This window comes from Ascaphus truei, chromosome 2, assembly GCF_040206685.1.
Source record: "Ascaphus truei isolate aAscTru1 chromosome 2, aAscTru1.hap1, whole genome shotgun sequence".
NCBI classification, from domain to species: Eukaryota; Metazoa; Chordata; class Amphibia; order Anura; family Ascaphidae; genus Ascaphus; species Ascaphus truei.
The window spans coordinates 339,811,444-339,833,057 of record NC_134484.1 but is presented as its reverse complement, the minus strand read 5'-3'; the positions used below and the strand labels follow the sequence as shown (position 1 = coordinate 339,833,057).

The following is a 21,614-nucleotide window of genomic DNA, read 5'->3' as shown; positions in this document are numbered from 1 at the left end:
TCTCCGAAAACGGTCTCTGTGTGTATTCCAATATCGTCGCCTGTGACCGACTAACCAGCTCATAGCTGCTCCATTTTGCCTTGCAAACCTCTTCTGACTGACGACCTACATGTGCAAGTCACATGGGAACTGTACTTGAATGGAATTGCCCTACATGATTCGCTGTTTTTCCGATATGGCTTCATAAGGGGTTTCAATTCCCTTTTATGACCAGCTCTCCCTAGTATCTATTTAGTCCAATATTTTTATTTTTTATCGATACGTGTCTTGTACATATATCTATGTAAATATATCTGTGTGTTTATAACTATCTACATTCTCTGCTGGATGAAGGTCTCCCCAATGATTTTCCAGGTATTGCGGTTGCAAGCCTCTCAATGTTGCTCCAACAAATTTTCTGATTTAATCCTTTCATCTAACTTTTGAGCATCGTCTTGGTATTTTAATCTCTCTTGAAATCCAGTTGAGTACGATCTTTGTCCAACAATCGTAATTTCTTCTTGCGATATGTTTGACCCACTGCCATTTTAATTTCTTCACCTTTGTGATGTTACACACTTTGTTTTGTTTCAAACCCATTTATTTTTCTTGTCCCCAAGTAATGCCCAGCATACATCTCTCCATACTTTGTTGTTTGAAGCTTCTGAATTATCTTTTCATTTAGGGTCCACGTTTTGCATCCATATGTGAACATAGGCAGAATACACAAGGTGAATACATTTTAGAGGCACAGTGGAAGGTTCCCTTGAAATATTATCTTGATTCTTCCAAATGTGCTCCCTCCCATCTTAATTATCCTATCAATTTAATTCAGAAGGTTTCCATCCATTGTTACGTGCTGGCCAAGGTAGACAGTCTTCGACTTCTTGTCCTCTTCCATTTATTTCGATTTTTACATAGTTGACACAGTTGTTGAACATTACTTTGGTCTTGCCAAGATTAATATGGAGACCCACATTCGCTTGCTTCGAGTTCTCTAATTTGTTGTTTGATGGTCTTCTAGGCACGTGGTAAAAAGACGTAATCTGCAAATCGTGGGTGACTCGAGTATTCCCTTGTATTTTTTTATTTTATTTTTTTAATTCCTTTTATTCCCCTCCCAATCTAAAGTCTTGAACAATTATGCAAGTGTTGCAGTGAAAAGCTTTGGTGGCACATTTTCTCCCTTCTGTTCCCCCCTTCTTATCTTGCCTGTTTTCATGTAATCTAATGGTTGATGTGGCATTCTCGTAAATGTTCTTTGTAATATTAATTTACACTTCAACTCTTTGTCTTATAACTTTATTTTATATAGCGCTTGCCTCCCAATGGGACTCAAAGCACTTCACAATTACACTGTAGTGTACAGTACGCAGCACATAACATTTTTACAGACCGTCCCTGCCCAGAAGAGCTTACAATCTATGATTTTGGTTCCTGAGGCACCGGGAGATAGTGACGTACCCAAGGTCACAGGAGCTGACACCGGGATTTGAACCAGGTTCCCTTGTTTCAAACTCTGTATCATGGTCTTCACTCACTGAGTGCCTTCTCCCTTAGTGTGGGGTGTATATAGCAACGTAAGAGGATTTGGTAACACACCAATCCGATAAAACCAAAGTACTGGAGTGGGTGTCTGTTATTGACTCAAAGTTTTGGCTATTTTTACAGACCGTCCCTGCCCAGAAGAGCTTACAATCTATGATTTTGGTTCCTGAGGCACCGGGAGATAGTGACGTACCCAAGGTCACAGGAGCTGACACCGGGATTTGAACCAGGTTCCCTTGTTTCAAACTCTGTATCATGGTCTTCACTCACTGAGTGCCTTCTCCCTTAGTGTGGGGTGTATATAGCAACGTAAGAGGATTTGGTAACACACCAATCCGATAAAACCAAAGTACTGGAGTGGGTGTCTGTTATTGACTCAAAGTTTTGGCTACCCTCTGGAGAACGGCTGCAAACGGTAGGCAAAACGTTGTCAATAAGACCTTTCCCCCCCCCCCCCATCCCTTTTATTTTTATTTTTTAAATATATATCTATATATCTTTTTGATGCATCTTATTATTCTGGGGGCCACAGTTTGGACCCCCGAAAAAAATATCCTTTTCTAGTATTGATGTTTTAACTTTTGTCAACGTTAGGAAAAGCTTCTCATTTGCTCACTGCCAGGGCGAGGAGAAGATTTGTGTGAACCTCCCACATGTAACGCTTTGGGTGCTAGGCCAAGGGTAACAAGCTTGATATTAGTTACCTGTAGTGTTAGGCAGTGGGCACACAGGTTTGCTACCAAGCATCTAGAACAGCTATTTAGCAATAAAGTAGTGTGTTTGCTGTGATTGCAGTGGCTTGGCAGATATGCAGATGTCTCTTCTGCTGCGAAGGATGCAGTTCATGTGCCACGTTTGTAGCATTTCCACAACATGCAGCTGTGCAGCCATACATACAACTTAGGCCCATATTTACTATATAGCGATATTTCATAAGATCCCTTTCGGTGTGGGAAGACACCTTACTGCCCATTCACAGCATTAGAGGTTCCCTATGGAATATCACTGCTGGGCATTTATGGGACTTCGTCCCTAGACACTTTTGCCACAGCTGGTGGATGGGTGTCCATGCTTGGACTTTGTCCCGCACATTTCCTGTGCTGGTGTGGAGTTTGACTGTCACGTGCTGACATTCATGGGTTTGCTGTCGTGATTGTAGTTCTATTGTAATAGTACTAGTTCTCTTCTACAGACTGTTACTGTAATGCAGACGTGTACAAAATGTAGCAGTGGTTTTCAACCTGTGTTCTGTGGAAGCTGGCGGTTACAAGGGCTTTCCTGACACCACATCTAATAATGGCTGACCTTTTATTCTCCAGACCCAATCATTTTAATTTGCCATCTTCATTCCAAAAAGTTGTGTTAAGCAATATAATGTTCATTTACACAGGATGAATGAGTTGGGCTTCTACAAAGTCGCACTAGGAGAGTAATGTAGGCACTCTGTAGAATTAATCGGCAGATGCTTATCAGCCAGTGCTCCATACAAACGGTATCCTGAAGTCCCAAAGAAATCAGCAGTAGAGGTAGGAATGATACAGGCACACGGACTACAAAGTCGCAATACATTTTTAAGGGAGTCCACATGTCTTCAAAAGTTAAAAACCACTGCTCTAAAAGAATCTGAGTGCTAATATTGCAACATTGCATGTGGTTTATTTTTTATCAAGGGCACAGTAGGCTAATGTTCAAATCTTTAAAAGTAAGTTTGTTTGTGTATGAATGAAATTTGGGGTGTGTAGAGAATATTATTTTCATGACTTTGTCTTTCAGTTACTCCATGCTAAAGGACAGGCTTCTCATTATTTTATTTATTTTTTCTTCACCTAAGCTGTCAGAGGCTTAATTCCCCAGGGGAATGTATCTATGTAGGGGGATGGGAAGAAAATAAATGACCAATAATTTCCTAATTGCCTCCTATTTATTAAATGCAGCCATGGGTTAAGAGATGCCCAATAAGATGCATAAGTGACTTGGGTAAAGGTAATGGCTTTATTTTCTTAACCATCATACTTCCTTGACAAATCTAATAATGCACTCAAAGCGATTAAGTTGTAACTTCTGACCATGTAAAGAGTGTGTGTGTGTGTGTGTGTGTGTGTGTGTGTGTGTGTGTGTGTGTGTGTGTGTGTGTGTGTGTGTGTGTGTGTGTGTCTTATCCTATCTTAGATCTTATATCTTACAGGATATCCCACAAACATGTTGCATGGGCTTGATGCTTTGCCAATGCATTTCTGGCACTCGATGGGTAAAAGTAAGCAACAGGGTTGGGAAATTAAAGCCGGAGTAGCTGCTACTGTTTGTCACAAGGTGGGGTCAGTAGTTCTTATCTGCCGTTGCGTTTGTGGTATTGTTGAAATGGTCTTTATTTTCCTGTCGCTGATTTTTGGTTTGTTTGTTGCTTGAAGCTTCCACATCTTGGTCCCAGAAACATCTGGGATCGATGCCAAGAAGCATTTGCGTAGTTCTTGCAATGACCTCTTTCAGTGACTAATGTAAGGGGAACTCCCATGCAGAAATAAATGAAGGCTATATTTACAATCTCTGATATAAAATCCCCTGTCCAGTCCGAACAAATAATGAACTCTGCCTCTGCTTCCGTACCAGAATAACGTATTAAGGGATTGAATACCACCACTCATTTGCAGATTTGTATGCAACGTTAGACAAAAAATTGCCATGGGTTTTCTAACGTTTTGCGGTTCCCGCAATACTTTTAGCGAAATTTGATGTAAGGGAAGTTTTGTGTATATTGAGCAATTGAGAACATTGTGTTCTAATTAAATTTTAAAAAAAGTTTTCTTTTTGCGAGTAAAAAATATATTTGGATAACATCGCACATCTTAAATTCATGGCTTTCAACCTTGTGGTTGACAACAGTATAAACACATTTTTTAAAGTATTTGATGTATGTCCATTTATGCTTTTTGTCCCAAAGCATCCAAGACTGCTAAAGCTTGTTGCGGTATTCCCAGTTTTGTATTGAGACGTATTAACCGGAGTGTGTTGGTGCATTTGAAAAGTTCATTTTCCATTCACTGCCAAATTAGACCTCCTTAGGCTGAGGTCCCGCTGCACGCGTCCGCACGGCCACCTTGCTTGCCGGCGGCGTGTGCAAGTCACTGCACCGCAATCTGCGGTCTACAGCTGACTTTTCGGGGCGTGGCCAAAACTGGTAGGGGGGCACGGCCATTGAGCCCGGGGAGGGGTTGAGGAGGTTGTGGGTCCGAGAGGAGAGGGATAGGGGCCATCTACTTTGCGCACACCACTTCCCTCCAAAGCCGCCTCCCTCCCGGAGCTCCCCTTCTTCCCTCCTCATTGACTGACTCGTGCACCACGTGACGCGTCGGCGCTTCTGATCACCAGAAGCTTGCAGCTCCGGCAGGCTGACGCGTCACAGCACACAGTCAGACCTGTCGGAAGGAGGCAGCGGGACCAGCAGACTTGAGGCAAGGGGCTGGTGGCCTGCGCCGCCGACCGCAGCGGGGCCTCAGCCTTAGAGGCAATCCAAGTGGGGGGTTTTCTGTTCATTTTTTAATACAGGATTGAAGCAGGGGTCTCCAGAGCTAAATCCCATTAATTTCCTCTGTGGGGAACCTCTGGTTCCAGAGGCACTTGCCTCCGTAGTAGGTTCTGGTAGACGCTCTAGGGTTCACTATATGGCTGATTTTTCAAAGCCCCCAGTGAAGTCATCCGGTGCGGCTTCCTATTGGCCCATGTGACTCAGGGCCTGAAACTGCAGGGGTACCAGCACCCCCTTTAGAGGCAAATATCTCTGGCAGCAGGGTGTCACCAGAGCTGAAATTAATGGGGTTCAGCTCCAGAGACCCCCTGCTTCCATCCTGTATTAAAAAAATAAATTCAAACCTGACTAGATTTGCTCCATTAAAAGAAAAACACTTTAAAGTAGTAAAGCTGTCTGCAAGCCAAGTTATGCCAATTGGAACATAATGCATCATGTAAGCATCTTTTCTCTTGTGTGGTTGGTTGCCAAGGGTGGATTAGGGTTAAGCGAATTACAAATTGCCCTCACTTCATTGACTTTGTCTGTGGACTGTACATACAAAAAGTATTCCAAGCTGACACGGGAGGTTGTTTGCTGTGCCTGTAAGAATCTAGTGCAGCTTGTTGTGCGAGTTTGAAACGAGCAGGCTGTTGAACACGGGAGAAGCTGCATGCGGCATTGTGGCAGAGTTTAGCTATTGACAATGTGTTGGTGTTGTGCAGTGTAATGGATGTGCAACGGTAGTTTTTCCTTGAGACATTATGGAATTTCAGGTATTGTCTAATCTGTAGGCACTTCCTCTGTTGCGGGATCCCATTATTAGACACCAGGCCAAAAAAGTAGTGTTTTTGTATGCATCCTCTAGCCCCACGCATGTACCCGAGAGGCTTCAGAGGCCTCCGAGGAAGGAGGTCTGGTCTGCTGCAGGCTCGGAGATTTTGAGGGTTGCAGGCATTTTGCAATCCCCTGCATACCTGTAATGCTGCACAAGCCGTGCACGAGCATCTACTGCAGTGGAAGAGAAAGTGGGGGTTTCTTGTATTAATTGGAAGCACACGGCCTGGAAAATGGTCTCCCGGGAAATCCTCTTGGGGTATTAGATTTGTAAGGAGTGTAGATTTGGGAGCAGGTAGTGAGAGAAATGAGGTAATGTGCCTACCAATGGCTACAGCTTCGAGGGATAGGAGGCACACTGTGGGAATTGTAAAGGCAGCAAAACAAGCGATTTTTGGATTTATTCCACTTGGAAGGATATGGGCTTATATAACGGAGATGCCTGCATCTGTCTTTGAGGGGAACCAGGACATGCAATGAGCTGTTCACATGTTTCATAAGCAACTGAGAGTGCAGAGAAATGAGTTGGGATAGATCCTACTGCCTCCCCTGCAAGAGGTAGCGATTGGGACCGGCTTTTCAGCAGAAATCATCCAGGGTAATGGAAAGCCGCTTAAATAGAAAAAAGACCAAGAGTACATGCGGTGGTCTACAGCAGACACTGGGGGGGATTCACCAAAGCAGCAACCAAGGTCTTTGGGTTGTGTACAAATGCTTGCAGAATAAGAAATAACATGTCACAACTGTCATGATGACAAGTGATCATTTAGATATTGTGGTTAGCATTGAGTCATGGTACAATGATAATCAGGACTGGCACATGGCTATACCAGGTGACACAATTTAGGAAGGAAGAGGAAGTTGTGTGAAGAGCACAGAAGCTTCTTCAATAAAAGGTACTGGAGAAAATACGGACACAGTTGCTGACTAGAAGCTGGTGAGAAGGTTGTTGTTCATACTGGGGTGATCTACAGACCTTTAGGACAAGAAAAGGAATTGGACAGGGAGTTAATAGAGGATATCACTGAGATGGCAAGTAAATCAGATGATGAATATCTGCAAGATGTGGACTGGCATTCATCTGTTGTAGGATTAGCCAGAAAAGGGGACATCCTGGATTCCTTGCAAAGGCTATCTCTCATGAAATTGCTGAGAGCCACTCCTAGAAAGCAATACAGGCATACCCCGCATTAACGTACGCTATGGGTCCAGAGCATGTATGTAAAGCGAAAATACTTAGTGAAGCACTACCTTTTTTTTCCCACTTATCGGTGCTTGGGTACAGGTAGGGAGCCGGTATTGCTGCTCAGGACGTTCTGACAGGCGCATGCGCGAGCTGCCGTTTGCCTATTGGGCGAAGGGATTAGCGCGTCCCTACTACGGCTGTCTGTAGAGCAGAATAAGTGTCCGTACTCGCGAGGCGAGCGTAGGAACACAAGGGTATGATGCTATTGAAAATATGTCCTTACTCGCGAGTGTACTTAAACCGTGGTATGCCTGTACTGGACTTCATACTTTAAAATGGGAGCATAGTATTAGATGTAATCATGGGTGAGAACGTTGGTTCCAGTGGTCATCAATCAATGTGGTTTAATACACATAGAGGCCGAGTAACACCACACGAGAACTAAGGTTTTAGCCCAACTTAAAATCTGACTTTTCAGAGATCGGGAAAAGCAATGGGATTTTTTGGACAGGTGTTGGAGTGGAATGCAGTAGTAGTGGGGAAAATTAAAAGATGCAATGCTGTGCCGGGCAGGTTGGTAAAAAACCAAGGATAAGAAAGCCGATATGGTCTCGTAAAAGGGGATGGATAATGTAAGGGCAAAAAGAAAGCTTTTAGAAAATAAATGTAGACAGAAGAAGGAAGCTAGATATAGATGTCTGGTTATGATAGTGGCTAAGCACAAATCATCATCGTCAAATGTGCAAAGGCCCAAGCATAAAAAAGAAACCAGTTATTAAAGAAGGGACAATCTTTTCAGCGGTATATGTGAAAGGAGAAAAACAAAAGGAAAGGTGAGACTGAAGACAGAATGGCCATGATGAGCAAAACGGATAACAGTACCTTTTTTTTAAAGGTATTTTTTCCCTCAATCTTCACAGTTGTAGGTGAAGGACCACTGTTGGGGAAACTAGAAGATAAGTGACAAGGAGGTGGACACAAATTAATTCAGAGGAGAAGGTCCTACGGTCACTTACAAACCTAAAGCAGCCTAGTCAATGGGTCCAGGAGAGAGAGATTCTAGGATACTGTATTTAAAAGCGCTTGGGGTTTGCTGGTGAAACAAATCACAGAACTATTTTACCAGTCACTATTGGCAGTGGTTCCAGATGACTGGAGGACGGCAAACGTAGTTCCACTGCGCAGAAGTAGGGAAGTTGCAGATCACTACAGGGCAGTGAGCTTGTTGTCCATAGTGTGGAAATGAATGGAAACACTATTACATATGTAAAGTTAATCAACTTTTTCAACAAGATCCAAGATGTTATGGATTTATTGGGGGGCGCTCATATCAAACTTAATTGATTTTGTGCTGGACTTGTTGGTCCATTAATAGAGTTGGGTAGATTGGAGGAATAACCAAGCGTGGGGCAACTATAATTTAATGTAAAGGAAAAAAAGTGCAAACAAAATCCAATGGCTGAAGATAGAGGAGGAAAGGGTCCTGGGAATAATTATTTCATCTTGGGCAATGGGGAAAGCCAGCAGACTGCTAGGTTGTATAGGGAGGGGTATCGCCAGTGAGGCCACGTTATAGATAATGAGTAAGACCTCACTTGGTGTACTGTTTAGTTCTGGAGACAGACTACAAACATGGTCTGCATTATAAAAATAAAAAAACTTATTGGGAAAGAGTAAAGGGGAGATGTGATTTTTGTTGAAATCCTTTATGTACTTGAAGGGTTCAAAGAATAGGAGGGAAGCCTATTTCAGAGAAAGTAACGTTCCATAACAAAAACATGTCCTGCTCTGAAACTGGAGGATGAAAGGCTTGGGGAATGTGAGGACTTACTTTTTCATGGAAAGGGTGGTAGATTCGTTGAATAGCCGTGGTAGATGGTAAAAATGTTTTGAGATAGCATTGTCTATCATAAATATAAGAGCCAAAAATGAAGTTGGGCATGAGGGTAAACAGATAGGAACATGGGCAGACTACCAGGCCAAGTGGTTTGTATTTGCCATCATCTGTCTGTCTTTTTTTTTTAGGATGTGCTGTAGAAATAAAATGGAGGCTCAGCTGAAGTGCTGTTCCATGTGGATTTTGTATAAGTGTTTTTTGTTGGGTATCCACTGGGCATTTTTGGCTTTACTGTGACTGTCCATCCAAAGGACAGTGTACATTTAAAAAAATAAAAAGAGTAATCAGAACAGTTTACTCTGCATTTTTGTTCGTTTTAGAAATAATTTTATCATGTTAACAAAATTGTTAGAAATGGCTTAAAAAAAATATCCTGATCAAAGATACTTTTTTTTCCACACACACACAAAATTTTTGATCTGTTTTGGAGAAATAATTTGATTTCCCTATACCCTTAACTTGCCCTCGCTATCCAAGGACTAATAAAGAGCAGAGGGTTCGAGGTGAGCACCACACCTGTGCAAGGTTCTGGATACGTTCTCACACAAAAGGGAGTAGATCCCACGCTACCTCCCCCTGATTGCAAGCCAACTTTAAATGTCCTGTCATAGGCCTGGGACATAGTAAGCGCTTAGGTGCTGCTGCTCGCTCTCGCTTGCTGCCGCTCGCTCTACCAGGAGCTTTTTGCTGTCCTGACAGAGGAGACCGCAAGCGCTTGGGAGGCGGGTGTCACTTGGTGTGTGTGTGTATTATATAATATTTTAAAAATTAAAAAGACGTGAGAATAAATTATTTATTAACATTGTGCAACTTTGATAAATATATTCACGCACGCGCGCGCACATGCATACACATACACATGCATAAAGGCACACATACACACATGCATACACATACACATGCATAAAGACGCACACACACACACACACACACACACACACACACACACACACACACACACACACACACACACACACACACACACAATGCGCACATGCATACACATACACATGCATACATACACATACACATATATGCATACACACACACATGCATACACACACATACATGCACACATGCACACATACATACGCACGCACACACACACACACACACACACACACACACACACACGAGACATGGATTGGGGCAGAAGGGGGATAGACCGTCAGGGGGCGGGCGCGTCACTGGCCGGGGCGGGCCAGTGACGTCACGGAGCTGGTTCGCCCTCATTGGGCGAACCGCTCACGTCACCGGCCTGTCTCGCCAGCAAGCGGGGGAATGTTAAATTCCCCTAAGACCTGCGCTTCCGCAAGCGCGCGGAAGCGCAGGTGAGCCCCTACTAAAGCCGCTCTAATTGCGGCTCTAGGGGCTCAGTGCTGAGCGGGAGCACGCGTCAGCACGCTTCCGCCAACAAGCGCCAAACATGGCCATGGCCTTAAATGTAATCCTAAACAGGAGTTGTCATGGGAGATCAGTACTTTTACACTGGGATGACTAGCACCAGACAGGACTAGGTTGTTGAATAAAATGAGGTTTATTCTGGCACGCCAGCAGACAAAACAAGATACAATACCAACTGGGGACCTGGGGAGTAGACTCTAGCCTCACTAGGTGCAGGGGCCTGCTTCAAGAAGGCTTGCCCTGTTCGCTTCTCATCTAGGATGTCTTAGGGCTGATCACACACACAGCAGAACCTCTGACATGTATCTCCAGCTGGTCCCAGTCAAGATCCAAACTCCTTCACAGAATGTCTCTCGGATTCTCTGATCAGCAGTGCCTCTTATATAGCCCTCTGTGGCTATCCTTTTCATGGCACAGAGGCTGCTGGCCAATCAGAGCAGACCTGATTGTCCACTCTTTCCCACGCACCAAATGTCTTACTTAGGCTTTGGTCCCGCTGTGGCCGGCGGCGCGCGCAGCCGCGGGCCACCAGCTGCTTGCCCCCGTTCTAGTTGCTCCTTCTGGCGTGGCTGACTGCATGCTGTGACGTGTCAGCCAGACGGAGCTACAAGGAGCTTGTGGTTTTGGCCAGTTTCGTGTCACGTGACATCCCAGCAGCCAATCCGATTCCCCCCTCTTCTCCGATTCCCTTCCCCCCGTTCCGATTTCCCCCTTCAGCTTCCAATCCCCGTTCCGATTTCCCCCCTTGCTCCGATTCACCCCCCCCCCCCCCCCCCCGTGTATATTAGCGTGCCTGTGTGTGAGTGAAGGTGAGCAGGGAAGGAGCTGCGGGTGTGTGTCCTGGCTTTTTTTCTTAACTTTTGGCCGGCTCGGGAGGAGAGAGGGATGATGCGCGAGAGGCAGAAAATTTGTATCTCCCTACAGACCGCAAGTAGCGGTCAATTGCCTGTCAGCGCGCCGCCTGTCTGCAGTGCGGGCGCGCTGACTGAGGGAGCGGGGCCTTAGCCTAACACCTCCACGCTCCCAGGCTTTGTCTCGATACACATTTCTCTGCAGGAACCTCGGCTGATTAAATCAGAGTCCCCTCCATAGAAATGTACACATGCAAATCACATTACAAGTCTGCTATTTAGAAATGCGTACATACAGTCGCATAATCCACTTTACACTTTATAGGGCTGACTCCCAAATCACATCACAGAACAATGTTGATTCCCTAAACTGGGGGCTTGCATTTTCAGGGAATAAAGTGCTTTGGCTTGCATACATCGTGCATTATACATTCCCTGTTCTCCCCAGATATTAAATACATTTGATTGAAATAAGCCTTACATAGGTGGCCAAGTTACATGGATTTAGGGGTAGCTAGCTGGGCTTCATTTCAGTTTTGTGATGCCAGCTACCCGTACCGTCATAGGAATGCAGCCATTAAATCACAAACTTCTCGGGGGTGCGTGGTGGGGACGAATTAAAAGAAAACCATCACATGATATGATTTAACACCAGTGCCATTGTTCACACAACTAGTGGTTCATGGACACCACACTCTAACGAAATATGGCGGGAATCGTCTTTTTATGCTTAATGCTGACAGTCCAGTAAAACAATGTTGGATAAATGGTTACATTAGGAGTGAATGCTCTTCAGTGCCGTACATTGCTTGTAAACAGCAATGTAGCGGAAGCACTTCGGTTACGACCTTGTTCATTCTTCCTGGCACCGAGGCCGTATGCGTCGGCCGAGCCACGAAAAGGGGAAAAAAAACTGGTGGTGTCCCACCTCTACAAAATAATCAACTGGTAAGTGGGACTTCTGCTTGGTTGTCAGTGTCAGCTGTTTGGGGATAAGTCCGAGCCACATGCAAAGAAACTCTGGCAGGACCAGGAGTCTGCTTTCTCTCCAGCATTGACATCCTTTTTATAGACCTCCCTCGTGATGCCACCAGGCCTGAACATTTCACAGTCCTGCATTTCAATAGGTTGCAGCCTGTGTGTTTTGGAAGGTGATTTCGTCCCATCAATCTTCTGACAAATGGATGCACTGTGTAAACATCCTTCTAGTACACGTACAATATCATTTTTCATTGCGTGCTGTCTAGGAGGACTTCCCATAGAGTTGGCCCAGCAGGATATGTGCAGCTATTCTTAAAAAGTTTAAGGATCGTCAGTTTTATTTACAGTGTGACACAGTTCCTAGCCACATATTTAATTTGGCTTGAGTTATAGCCGACTGTAATAAAATTGCTATTAAAATTTTAATGCACCCTCGAGAGTCCCTGCACATCCTTCGCTTCACACCAGTGGTTTTCTAGACATCATTACTCCTCCAATCATATTAATGGACTTTTTTTTTCTTTTTTTCTTCCTTTTTTCTCTTTTTCTTTCAACAGTGTGTATAAAGCATGTGAAGGGAACCAATTTTATAGTCGGAGGGGGGTGGGGGGGGGTCATTGTGTTTTACTCCACGCAAAAAATAAACAGGCTGTAGGGTAGCAATAATGAAAATGTGTGTTCCTGCTTACGGATATAACTTCAAAGGTCTTTCATGCTTGCACTTGATGACTTTGCACTGACTGCCCGCTGTCCCATAGCAACATTTAAAGCAATCCCAGCTGTGTGTATGTATGTGTGTGTATATATATTTTTTATAACCTGTCATTATTGTTTCAGTATTTGAACCAGGGGATACCCCAGAGCCGTATATCACTATTTTCAGCTCCGGGGCTCCCCTGATTCCCTAGTTACTTAAAGTTTTTGGTGCTGGTGCTTAAAGCTTCCATCTGGGTAAAACAAAATGGCAGTCAAACCGCAGGTCATTAGAAAGTCGCATCAGATGGAGTTGCGCTTTCTATTTAAAACAAAAATAGGAAGGGCACCAGCAGCGAAAGTCGTTGGTATCTTGGCAACTTAGACTTCCTAACTGATGTTACAACTTTGTGGTTTGGAAAGGATTTTAAGGTTTTATAGGTCATTTATGAGGTTATTGCACCTATCTTGAGTGCGATGTGATGTCCTTTAAAGCATATTTCTAATATTATTTTTCTAGCTTTATTTTATATTCATTTTTTATTTTTTAAAGTCCAAAGACCTGCAGTAGTGTCCATGTGGCAATTTCTTCTGTTTGTTCTGACCCGACCAAGCAGCACAGAGCTGTTTTCCATTGAGATTTCAGACACTTCTCAGAGCGACTGTGTTATCCAGAGATTCTCAGATAAGACTCTCTTTGAAGTTCAGTGATGTCACAAGGAACTTTGGTTTTGGGCATGTTACTACGGAAGAAACACTGTTTTTTTTTTCTTTTTGTTTTTTTTTTTAAATATAGGTGAAAAAAGAGCTGAATATAGATACTTTATTGTATAGTTTATAAATCTTTACAAACTAAACTTGCAAGGGAAATGCACTCTTAAGCAGGGTTTAGAAAATGAAAACGACAGCTGATCAAGACACGAGTAATATCTGAAAACTCTTTCACGCTCACCATGTGGGCTGTACTTGTGTACTTCTCACTTTGGGGAACAAATGGAAAATGTATACTTTTTGTCTTGCGTGGCTCTTGGGTGTAAAATGTCAGTCTGTGTTCCTTAACATTTCCCCTCAGTCATGTTTATAACTACTGTACCAGTGTACACCAGTCCAACCAGGTGCGGGGGGCTGGAGTACCACCGTCAAAATCGAAAAAGGGCCAGACCCCTGGAGGAGCCCAGTTTGTTGGCCTGGAACTGTACAAACGGCTAAAAGAGTTCCTGAAGAATTACTTGACAAACCTCCTGAAGGTAAGCTGTGAAAATACAAAATATAGGAATAGTGGCACACCGCTGTTTAAAGTTCATGAAAGATTTCCTCACTGGTGCTCGCCCTCCGTCGATCCCGGCATCTCAAAGCAGGATCCAGAGTAGTAAAGTTTTTTTGCAATGGAAGAAGCACACAGAAGCCTTAAAGTAAGTCAAGTGACCATATAAAAAGCGCAAACTTATTCCTTCACATATACAAAAAATACAATACGTTAAGTTTGTGCAGCCTACAAAAATGGTCACTAGTACCGTGTGATACAATATGAAGCAAATAAGTGTTAAAGTGCTGTGCAATGCCCAATAAAGTGAACTAAATCACTCACGCCGGTCTATTGAAGTCAATTGGCCAATAAGCAGATAAGATGGTAAATCTGCTACGGCTGGTCAATTTCGTGGGTTACCCCAATGGCAGTGATATAAACACCGCAATCTGCAATTCTCGGGTGTAGATGAGAGACACCTGAAATATTCATCTGACTTCTAGGAGTATTTTTAAATAATGGTTTTAAGCTTTTATTTAAACCTGGTGAAGTGAAACTTGGCTAGGGGTTTGATTTCCTCTGGCTGCTCCCTTTTGTTCAGCAAGTACCTGCACAGCCAGAGCACCCTCTCTCCTGCTCCCCATATCTTTATTGGCTCTCTGATAAGGACACTTGTGGGATAAGGGTAATGGAAACTCTTGGTTGACACACTTCCTCATTCTAAGGCCCCATAGAAATGAAACTTGTCATTAATAATCTCTTCCCCTCCCCCCCAAAGAGCATGGTTAGATTGTATTTATTTACGCCAATAAAAACTTCCATTCTTAATCCAAAGGTTATTTTCTAGTCGGTAACGTGGGATTGCACCTCTTAAACCTAGATGTCGTGAAATATTGCTGTGCTGTCTTATCCTGGACTGTGGACAGTTCATGAGATCTGTAATCATACCTGAGTTACAGTATTATAGGAGCGTTAAAATGGGTGCTTTATAATCCACCAATAAAGTACATCTCCTTTCACGATCGGCTCACCAGAAAGGAGGATGCTTGTGGCCTTTTTTGTAATCCCAGCAGAGGCAAATACATATGTAATGTGTGTGTAAAAATCTAAATATGTACAGCTCAACCCACTTATAACGCTGGGCTTGGGGTCCAAAGAATATCGCGCTATAAGCAGATCGCGTTACAAATAATGTACAATTCTATGCATTGTACAATAAAGTATTTGAGAAAACAATAATCGTGTTGTAAAGTATTCCTAAATACAAAAATTGGGAGCCACGCTTGCATCGCGTTATAAGCGGATTCGCTTTGTAACGGATCGCGTTATAACGGGGGTTGAGCTGTGTATGTTTTGCCAGTCTGATTCCACCCAGATACATATAGTTCCGAACATCACATTTCTGATTTGGGGAAACAATTGAAAAAAAATTTGGATTGCCTTTTTTTGTTTTTTTTTTCCTCTGGAAAGCATTTAAAATTAATTTATTTGTTTTGAATAATTAGAATGTTTCCCAGGGTAGCTCATGCTAGGCATCTTTTCTTGCAATGGCAGGCATCAGGTGTGAATTGCAGGGAAAGATAATATAAATTCCCTTGCTCATTTTCCCTATGAAAATTTGGTTTTCTACCTGGAGATTTCCAGAGCAGAGCTGATGGTTCGTGCATGCTGGCTACTTATGGAAAGGAACTTTGTGAGGCTGGAAGTGTGTAGAGAGACCCGGTTTATACATTGTCAGTAGTGTGGGGAATTTCCTTTCTATACCATGAAATGCGTTGGCAGTGTGCGGACCTTCTAATCCGCAAAAAAGGAAGAGTAGAGGCTCCATGGATTTTATAAATGCAATAATTTATTGAAGCCAAATAGTGTCCAACGTTTCGGCTGTCACAGCAGCCTTTGTTCAGGAGTGCCATCCTGTACTTGGATTCCAGCCTTATCGAGTTAGAGAGCACTGGTATCGGTATCTCGGATTTATTTTTGATTTATTGGTGTGCAACATTTTCCCACATTACATATACTGTCTAATCCAGCCTTCAAAGGGATTCTCGAACTTTTTAGTATCATTGGACGATCTATATGTTTAAAAAATACTTGACCTGTATCGAAAATGCAGCCATAAGTGGTGATACAAATAGCACAGACCGCAGGAGAGAGCTGCCAGGGACCACTGTTTGAGGACCATTGTGAAAATTTAGATTTCATCACCTGCCTAACAGTTGTCTTGCTTTCTTCAGGATGGAGAAGATTTAATGGATGAGAGTGTATTGAAGTTTTACACACAACAGTGGGAAGATTACCGGTTTTCAAGCAAAGTATTGAACGGTATCTGTGCGTACCTTAATCGACATTGGGTTCGCCGTGAGTGTGATGAAGGCCGCAAAGGAATATATGAAATCTACTCTGTGAGTGCTTTAAAAATAATAATAATTATGCACTTAATCTTATATAATTCTATAATGTATTTCTCTTGTTTTTAGTCCCGGTCAATGCGGGATAGGCAAGGAATGTATCATCTGTCGCCAATGTTGATTATTTCTTGTTTTTTTTTTTCCAAGCTTGCCTTAGTGACCTGGAGGGATTGTCTGTTCAGGCCCTTGAATAAGCAGGTAAACTTCTACCTTCTGTTGCGTGTAATATTATATCTGCCTTATTGGCGGAAGTCATTGGGGATGTTATTTTGCACAAGTGTTCATCTGTAGTTGTTGGTTTGACATTAAGAATATTTTTCACACATCCTGTTATATTCTGTTATATACCAAACTGAAGTTTCATGTATCCCTACCACTTTTTCCCTGGGGAGGGGAGGCTTTCATTCCCAGCAGCGGTTACAGACTACGCAAAACCGCTTGCATAGAAAGAGTTGTGTGGACTTGACTCAGTAATTTGTTTGGCCTTTCCATTAGTTCCATGCAAGGGGGTGAAGCTATGTACAGGCATACCCCGGTTTAAGGATACTCACTTTAAGTACACTTGCGAGTAAGGACATATCGCCCAATAGGCAAACGGCAGCTCGCGCATGCGCCTGTCAGCACGTCCTGAACAGCAATTCCAGCTCCCTACCTGTACCGAATCTGTGCGCAAGCGGGGAGACTATAGAGCCTGTTACAAATGTGTTATTTACATCACTTATGCACGTATATGACGTTTGCAGTACAGTACATGCATCGATAAGTGGAAAAAAGGTAGTGCTTCACTTTGTACATTTTCGCTTTACATACATGCTCCGGTCCCATTGCGTACGTTAATGCGGGGTATGCCTGTACACACAGAAATTTGTGTCGACTTGGCACCTTTTTTTTTTATGGCAAAGATTACACAGACTTAAATTGAGATCCGTTCAAGACAGAAAATGAATTGGTATCTTTTTATATTTTCTTGCGTCTACGGATTTTGGTTGCAGTCTGCACGTACGTATATCCATACAAGCAGCTCCGCTTTGCATAAAATCCGCATAAGTCTATAAGTAACCGTAGCTGCCCATTAAAGGACCTCTCTGAGGTTTGCCATGTTGCTGCTGTGTACAAGTTGGAGACGATGAATAGTAAGTAATGAATGTGGAGCCCCCGTTCCTCCAATAATAATGCACTCATTTTGTCTCTGGCAAGTGCTTGGCCTCAGGGATGCTCATTGTCCTGTACATATGGTTTGCACGTCTCCTTTCATTAAATGTCACATACAATTGGACGGCCAGGAAGTGAATCACTGCAGCTGAATACATGTCTTCCATTGGGCACTTTGTGATAAACACACAAACCTCATGGGAAGATCTATGCTTCAGACAGCCCTACCCTTAGCAATAAGAATGAATAACAATCATTAAACATTGTGCAGCTGCGGGAACCAGAAAGAGGCCCTATCCTCTGTCACATATTATACACACCATATACAAGAAGTTTCCAGCACTCCAAGCGAAACAACTAATTATAGAATAAGCAATCACTTTGCCAGAAAGAATATTTTACTGAAAAACAGCAAGTATGTAACTCACAGAAAAGTGGGTACACAATCACGTAGTACATAGATGTGAACAAATAGGAGTGTTCCTAGTCAAAAAAGAGTTGGCCATAAAAATACTTATCAGCTCAGCGAGGCATCGGGTCTCGGCAACTCTTTTCAGGGACCTGGGTAGAAAGTCCCATAGGTGAGCGAGCAATACATTGAATGAATAGGGAAGGTGGGAGTAAACATGGGAGCAAACGAAATAATGGACAGCGTTTCAGGGGATGAACCCTATCTTCAGGCTCGTGTCAGAGACCCTTCCCGTTCTCCTGTTTATCTAAGAGCGTTGAGTGAATCGGCTCAAAGGGATAAAGTGAAGTGAGTCCTCCCACGATTCGTGTTCCACACGCTATGCTTGTTAAGGTTGAGACACCTCCGTTCCACACTTACCCTTTTAATGACTTTGGTAAAGGTAACTCCATCACATGGAAGTGCCAAATATATTTGCTACAGACCAGATTTATTTATTTATTTTTACTCTTGAAAGGTGACCAACGCTGTGCTGAAGCTGATCGAGAAGGAACGAAATGGGGAAACCATCAACACTAGGCTGATCAGTGGAGTTGTACAGTCCTATGGTAAGGTCTATGTTAAAGGTGAAGTGCTTGTTAAGAACCCACTGGAAATGTAATACCCTTCTGGAAAAAGCAAATCTGAGCATGTTTTCCCACTTGTAACGGAGATCTGAGACTTGCAAAACACTGTGTGTCTCAATGAGTCTAGTGTTCCCCAGAGATTTATTTATTTTTTCCCCAAAGAGGCCACGTTGTACTGTACGTGCTCCAAACTTGTGCGCCGTGCCACAGTATGTGACACCAGTGCTCCGGTGCAAATACTTATGGACCTGGCAATAAGGCCAGGGAGAGTCCACTAAGGTCGTGCTCTGGTGCAGTGCAACCAATGCTCAAAACAAAAGGGTTGGCGTCAGCCACATTGCTCTCGGACAAAACCCTCTACAAGGGGATGTCTTCGGTACATGGGCACATCATGACATCCGACAGTACCAGACTACCTGGCCCCATGGTGAGACAGCCTCCGTGCTCTGTGAGAGTGGGTTAAAAAAACACTCCCGACCAAAAGGCATGGGGAAGTGCAAAAAGTATTGTACCATGCAGCCCTCCTACTGCCCAAAAGGCCGAAGGTAAAGGTGCCCAGTACAGTAAAAAAAAAAAAAAAAAAAAAAAAAAAAGCTTTAAAAGTCTGTGAGATACATGCGCCTTCCTTAGGTGCAAAACTTGGGCTCCCAAGTGTGAGGTGCCACAGACTTCACAGTGGCGCCAAGCTTAAGTTGCCACCCAGCGGACCAACCTGGGCCCCCTGGGCATGTAGGTCTTGGGCTCTCAAAACATTCTCAGCTAGGCCAGAGGACCCAGGAATGTCTGTTTCCATTCTTACCTGCCTTCTAAGGCAAGAACAGACATTACACTTGATATTGGGCACAAGGCTGAGAAGCTAGCCTTCCCCAGAGATACGGTGGATGCTCTGCCAGGGATTCCCAATAGGGGGGTTGGGGTTCCCCAGGGGTTTGTGAGGTGTCTCCAAGGGGTTTGGCCAAAAACATCTATAATGGCGGATTCCAGCACAGTATAGTGGGTTCCTGAGCCTGTGTGGGACTACTGCGTACTTGGTAAAGCCCCAAACTGCACCTTGCATAGGTGGCGTAGCTGTCAATTACAGTAGGAGCTACCAAAGTCACTCCCCACTATGTTTTGAATCCACAGCAGCAAGGCATTGTGGGGCGTCTTTGGAATCTCTGGCAGTAATGGACCATTATACCACCCATGCTGTCTCTTGGATCACTTCCTGCTTTCCCATGGAGCACATGACTCGATCTAACCAGTGAGGAAATGGAGGGTCCCTCCTCTTCCGTTTCCAACAAAATGGTTGCCGCTGTCTCTTGTGCTATTGAAAGCGATCACATACACAGTTTTGCTAGCGATAGTCTGATAAGTAGGCAATACGTTTTCTTAATCAGTGGTTCGCAGGACAAATATTTTCTAGTGGGGGAAGGTACACAATGTAAAAAAGGAACCACTGCTCGGTGCCAAAGCTTTACAACTGGCAGCTGGCCATATCCAGGGCCGTGGCGTGACCCTGAGACTCTTTACTTATGCTAATTTTATTGCAGTTGCTCAGGCAGTTAAGTGCAATTTTTCACACTGAAATCTACTTGTAAGCTAAAGTGTAATGTAAATACTGTATTGGTGTTGTACCGGGTCCTACATTTTCTGAAAACCGGGTAGCGGGTACCCGGGCAAAATGAATAATTTTACCCGGACGGCACTTACCTGCATGGTGAAAATAAACGCTGCGGAGGGTGAGGAGGACCGCGACAACATCTGGGAGTAGCAGCAGAGGTCCTGGTGGCGGTGGTAGCAGCATAAGTCCGTGTTCAGCCGGCGGGAGCAGCAGGAATACAGCACACAGCTGATGCCGGGGAACTATGTGACAGGGGAGGAGCCGAATGTCCAATAGGAACACCCCTGCTCTGGTCACATGTTTCCCCGGCTCCCACTGGCATCAGCTGTGTGCTGCATTCCTGCTGCTCCCGCATTCCTGCTGCTCCCGCATTCCTGCTGCTCCCGCATTCCTGCTGCTCCCGCATTCCTGCTGCTCCCGCATTCCCGCTGTCGTCCTGAACAAGGACATCTGCTGCTGTCACCTCCACCAGGATGTCTGCAAGTCCCAGATGTTGCCGCGGTCTTCCTTACCTTCCTTCGCCGGCTGCAGGTAAGTATTGAAGTATTTTCAGCTACTTTGAAATTACCGGTGCCGGTCCCAGCCCCCTGCAGCCGGGTTCGGGTAATTTCCGGATAGCTGATAAAGCACCGGGTAATTACCCGGTGTTCGGTACATCACTAGTAAATATATATGGTACCGGTGTTTAAAAATACGTTAAAATTCTTGAAGTGGAATAACTTTTAAATCGTTATATGTATCCAAAATTACATTATGATATTCTTGTGGAGTTTATACGCCTAAAAACATTTGTGGGAATCTGGTTTGTGAAACTAGTTGACGAGTATATGCCAACATTGTGAGTGTTCTCTACCCACATTGGTTGGTCTTTTTGTAGATCAAAGCACCCAAAAATATGTTGCTAGATTTCCGACCAAGAGGTGGCTGCATGACTTTCATATACTTTTATAAATAATATATGATTGAAGGGGAATTATGGATACTTCCTATTAGAGCACCTAAAATTTGCAGTTGCCGCTTGAAAGTTTTTTTTTGTCTTATCTGTTGCCTTAGAGAGATTCTCTGGGGGGGGGGGGGGGGGGCACAACGTTTACAGAGACCCCGCACGCTTCCCGAAGGCATTTAAATTAAATGCCAGGAGAGCGGCGTAGGCCGCTGTAAACTTTGTTTACCTTGGCTCAGGTGGCTTGCGGTGACTCGTTGCCATGACAACGTGGTGTCAAATGACGCTGCGTTGTTGTGACATCAGAACGCCGGAGCAAGGGTAAGGAGGGGGGGAGGGAAGAGAGCCG

At 43.9% G+C, this 21,614-nt stretch overlaps 1 protein-coding gene across 4 annotated transcripts in view; it reads left to right on the top strand.

Moving 5' to 3' along the window:
• Positions 1–21,614, top strand: part of CUL1 (cullin 1) — a 68,849-nt gene that overhangs the window by 27,242 nt on the left and 19,993 nt on the right. For 3 of the 4 annotated variants that reach the window (XM_075586742.1, XM_075586744.1, XM_075586743.1), the window contains exons 3-6: positions 13,951–14,125; positions 16,359–16,526; positions 16,680–16,730; positions 18,611–18,701. In XM_075586742.1, the coding sequence (XP_075442857.1) occupies positions 13,951–14,125; positions 16,359–16,526; positions 16,680–16,730; positions 18,611–18,701 (485 nt within the window). Of the gene's footprint in view, positions 1–13,950; positions 14,126–16,358; positions 16,527–16,679; positions 16,736–18,610; positions 18,702–21,614 lie in introns of all 4 variants that reach the window. The other variant, XM_075586745.1, reaches the window with a different exon arrangement.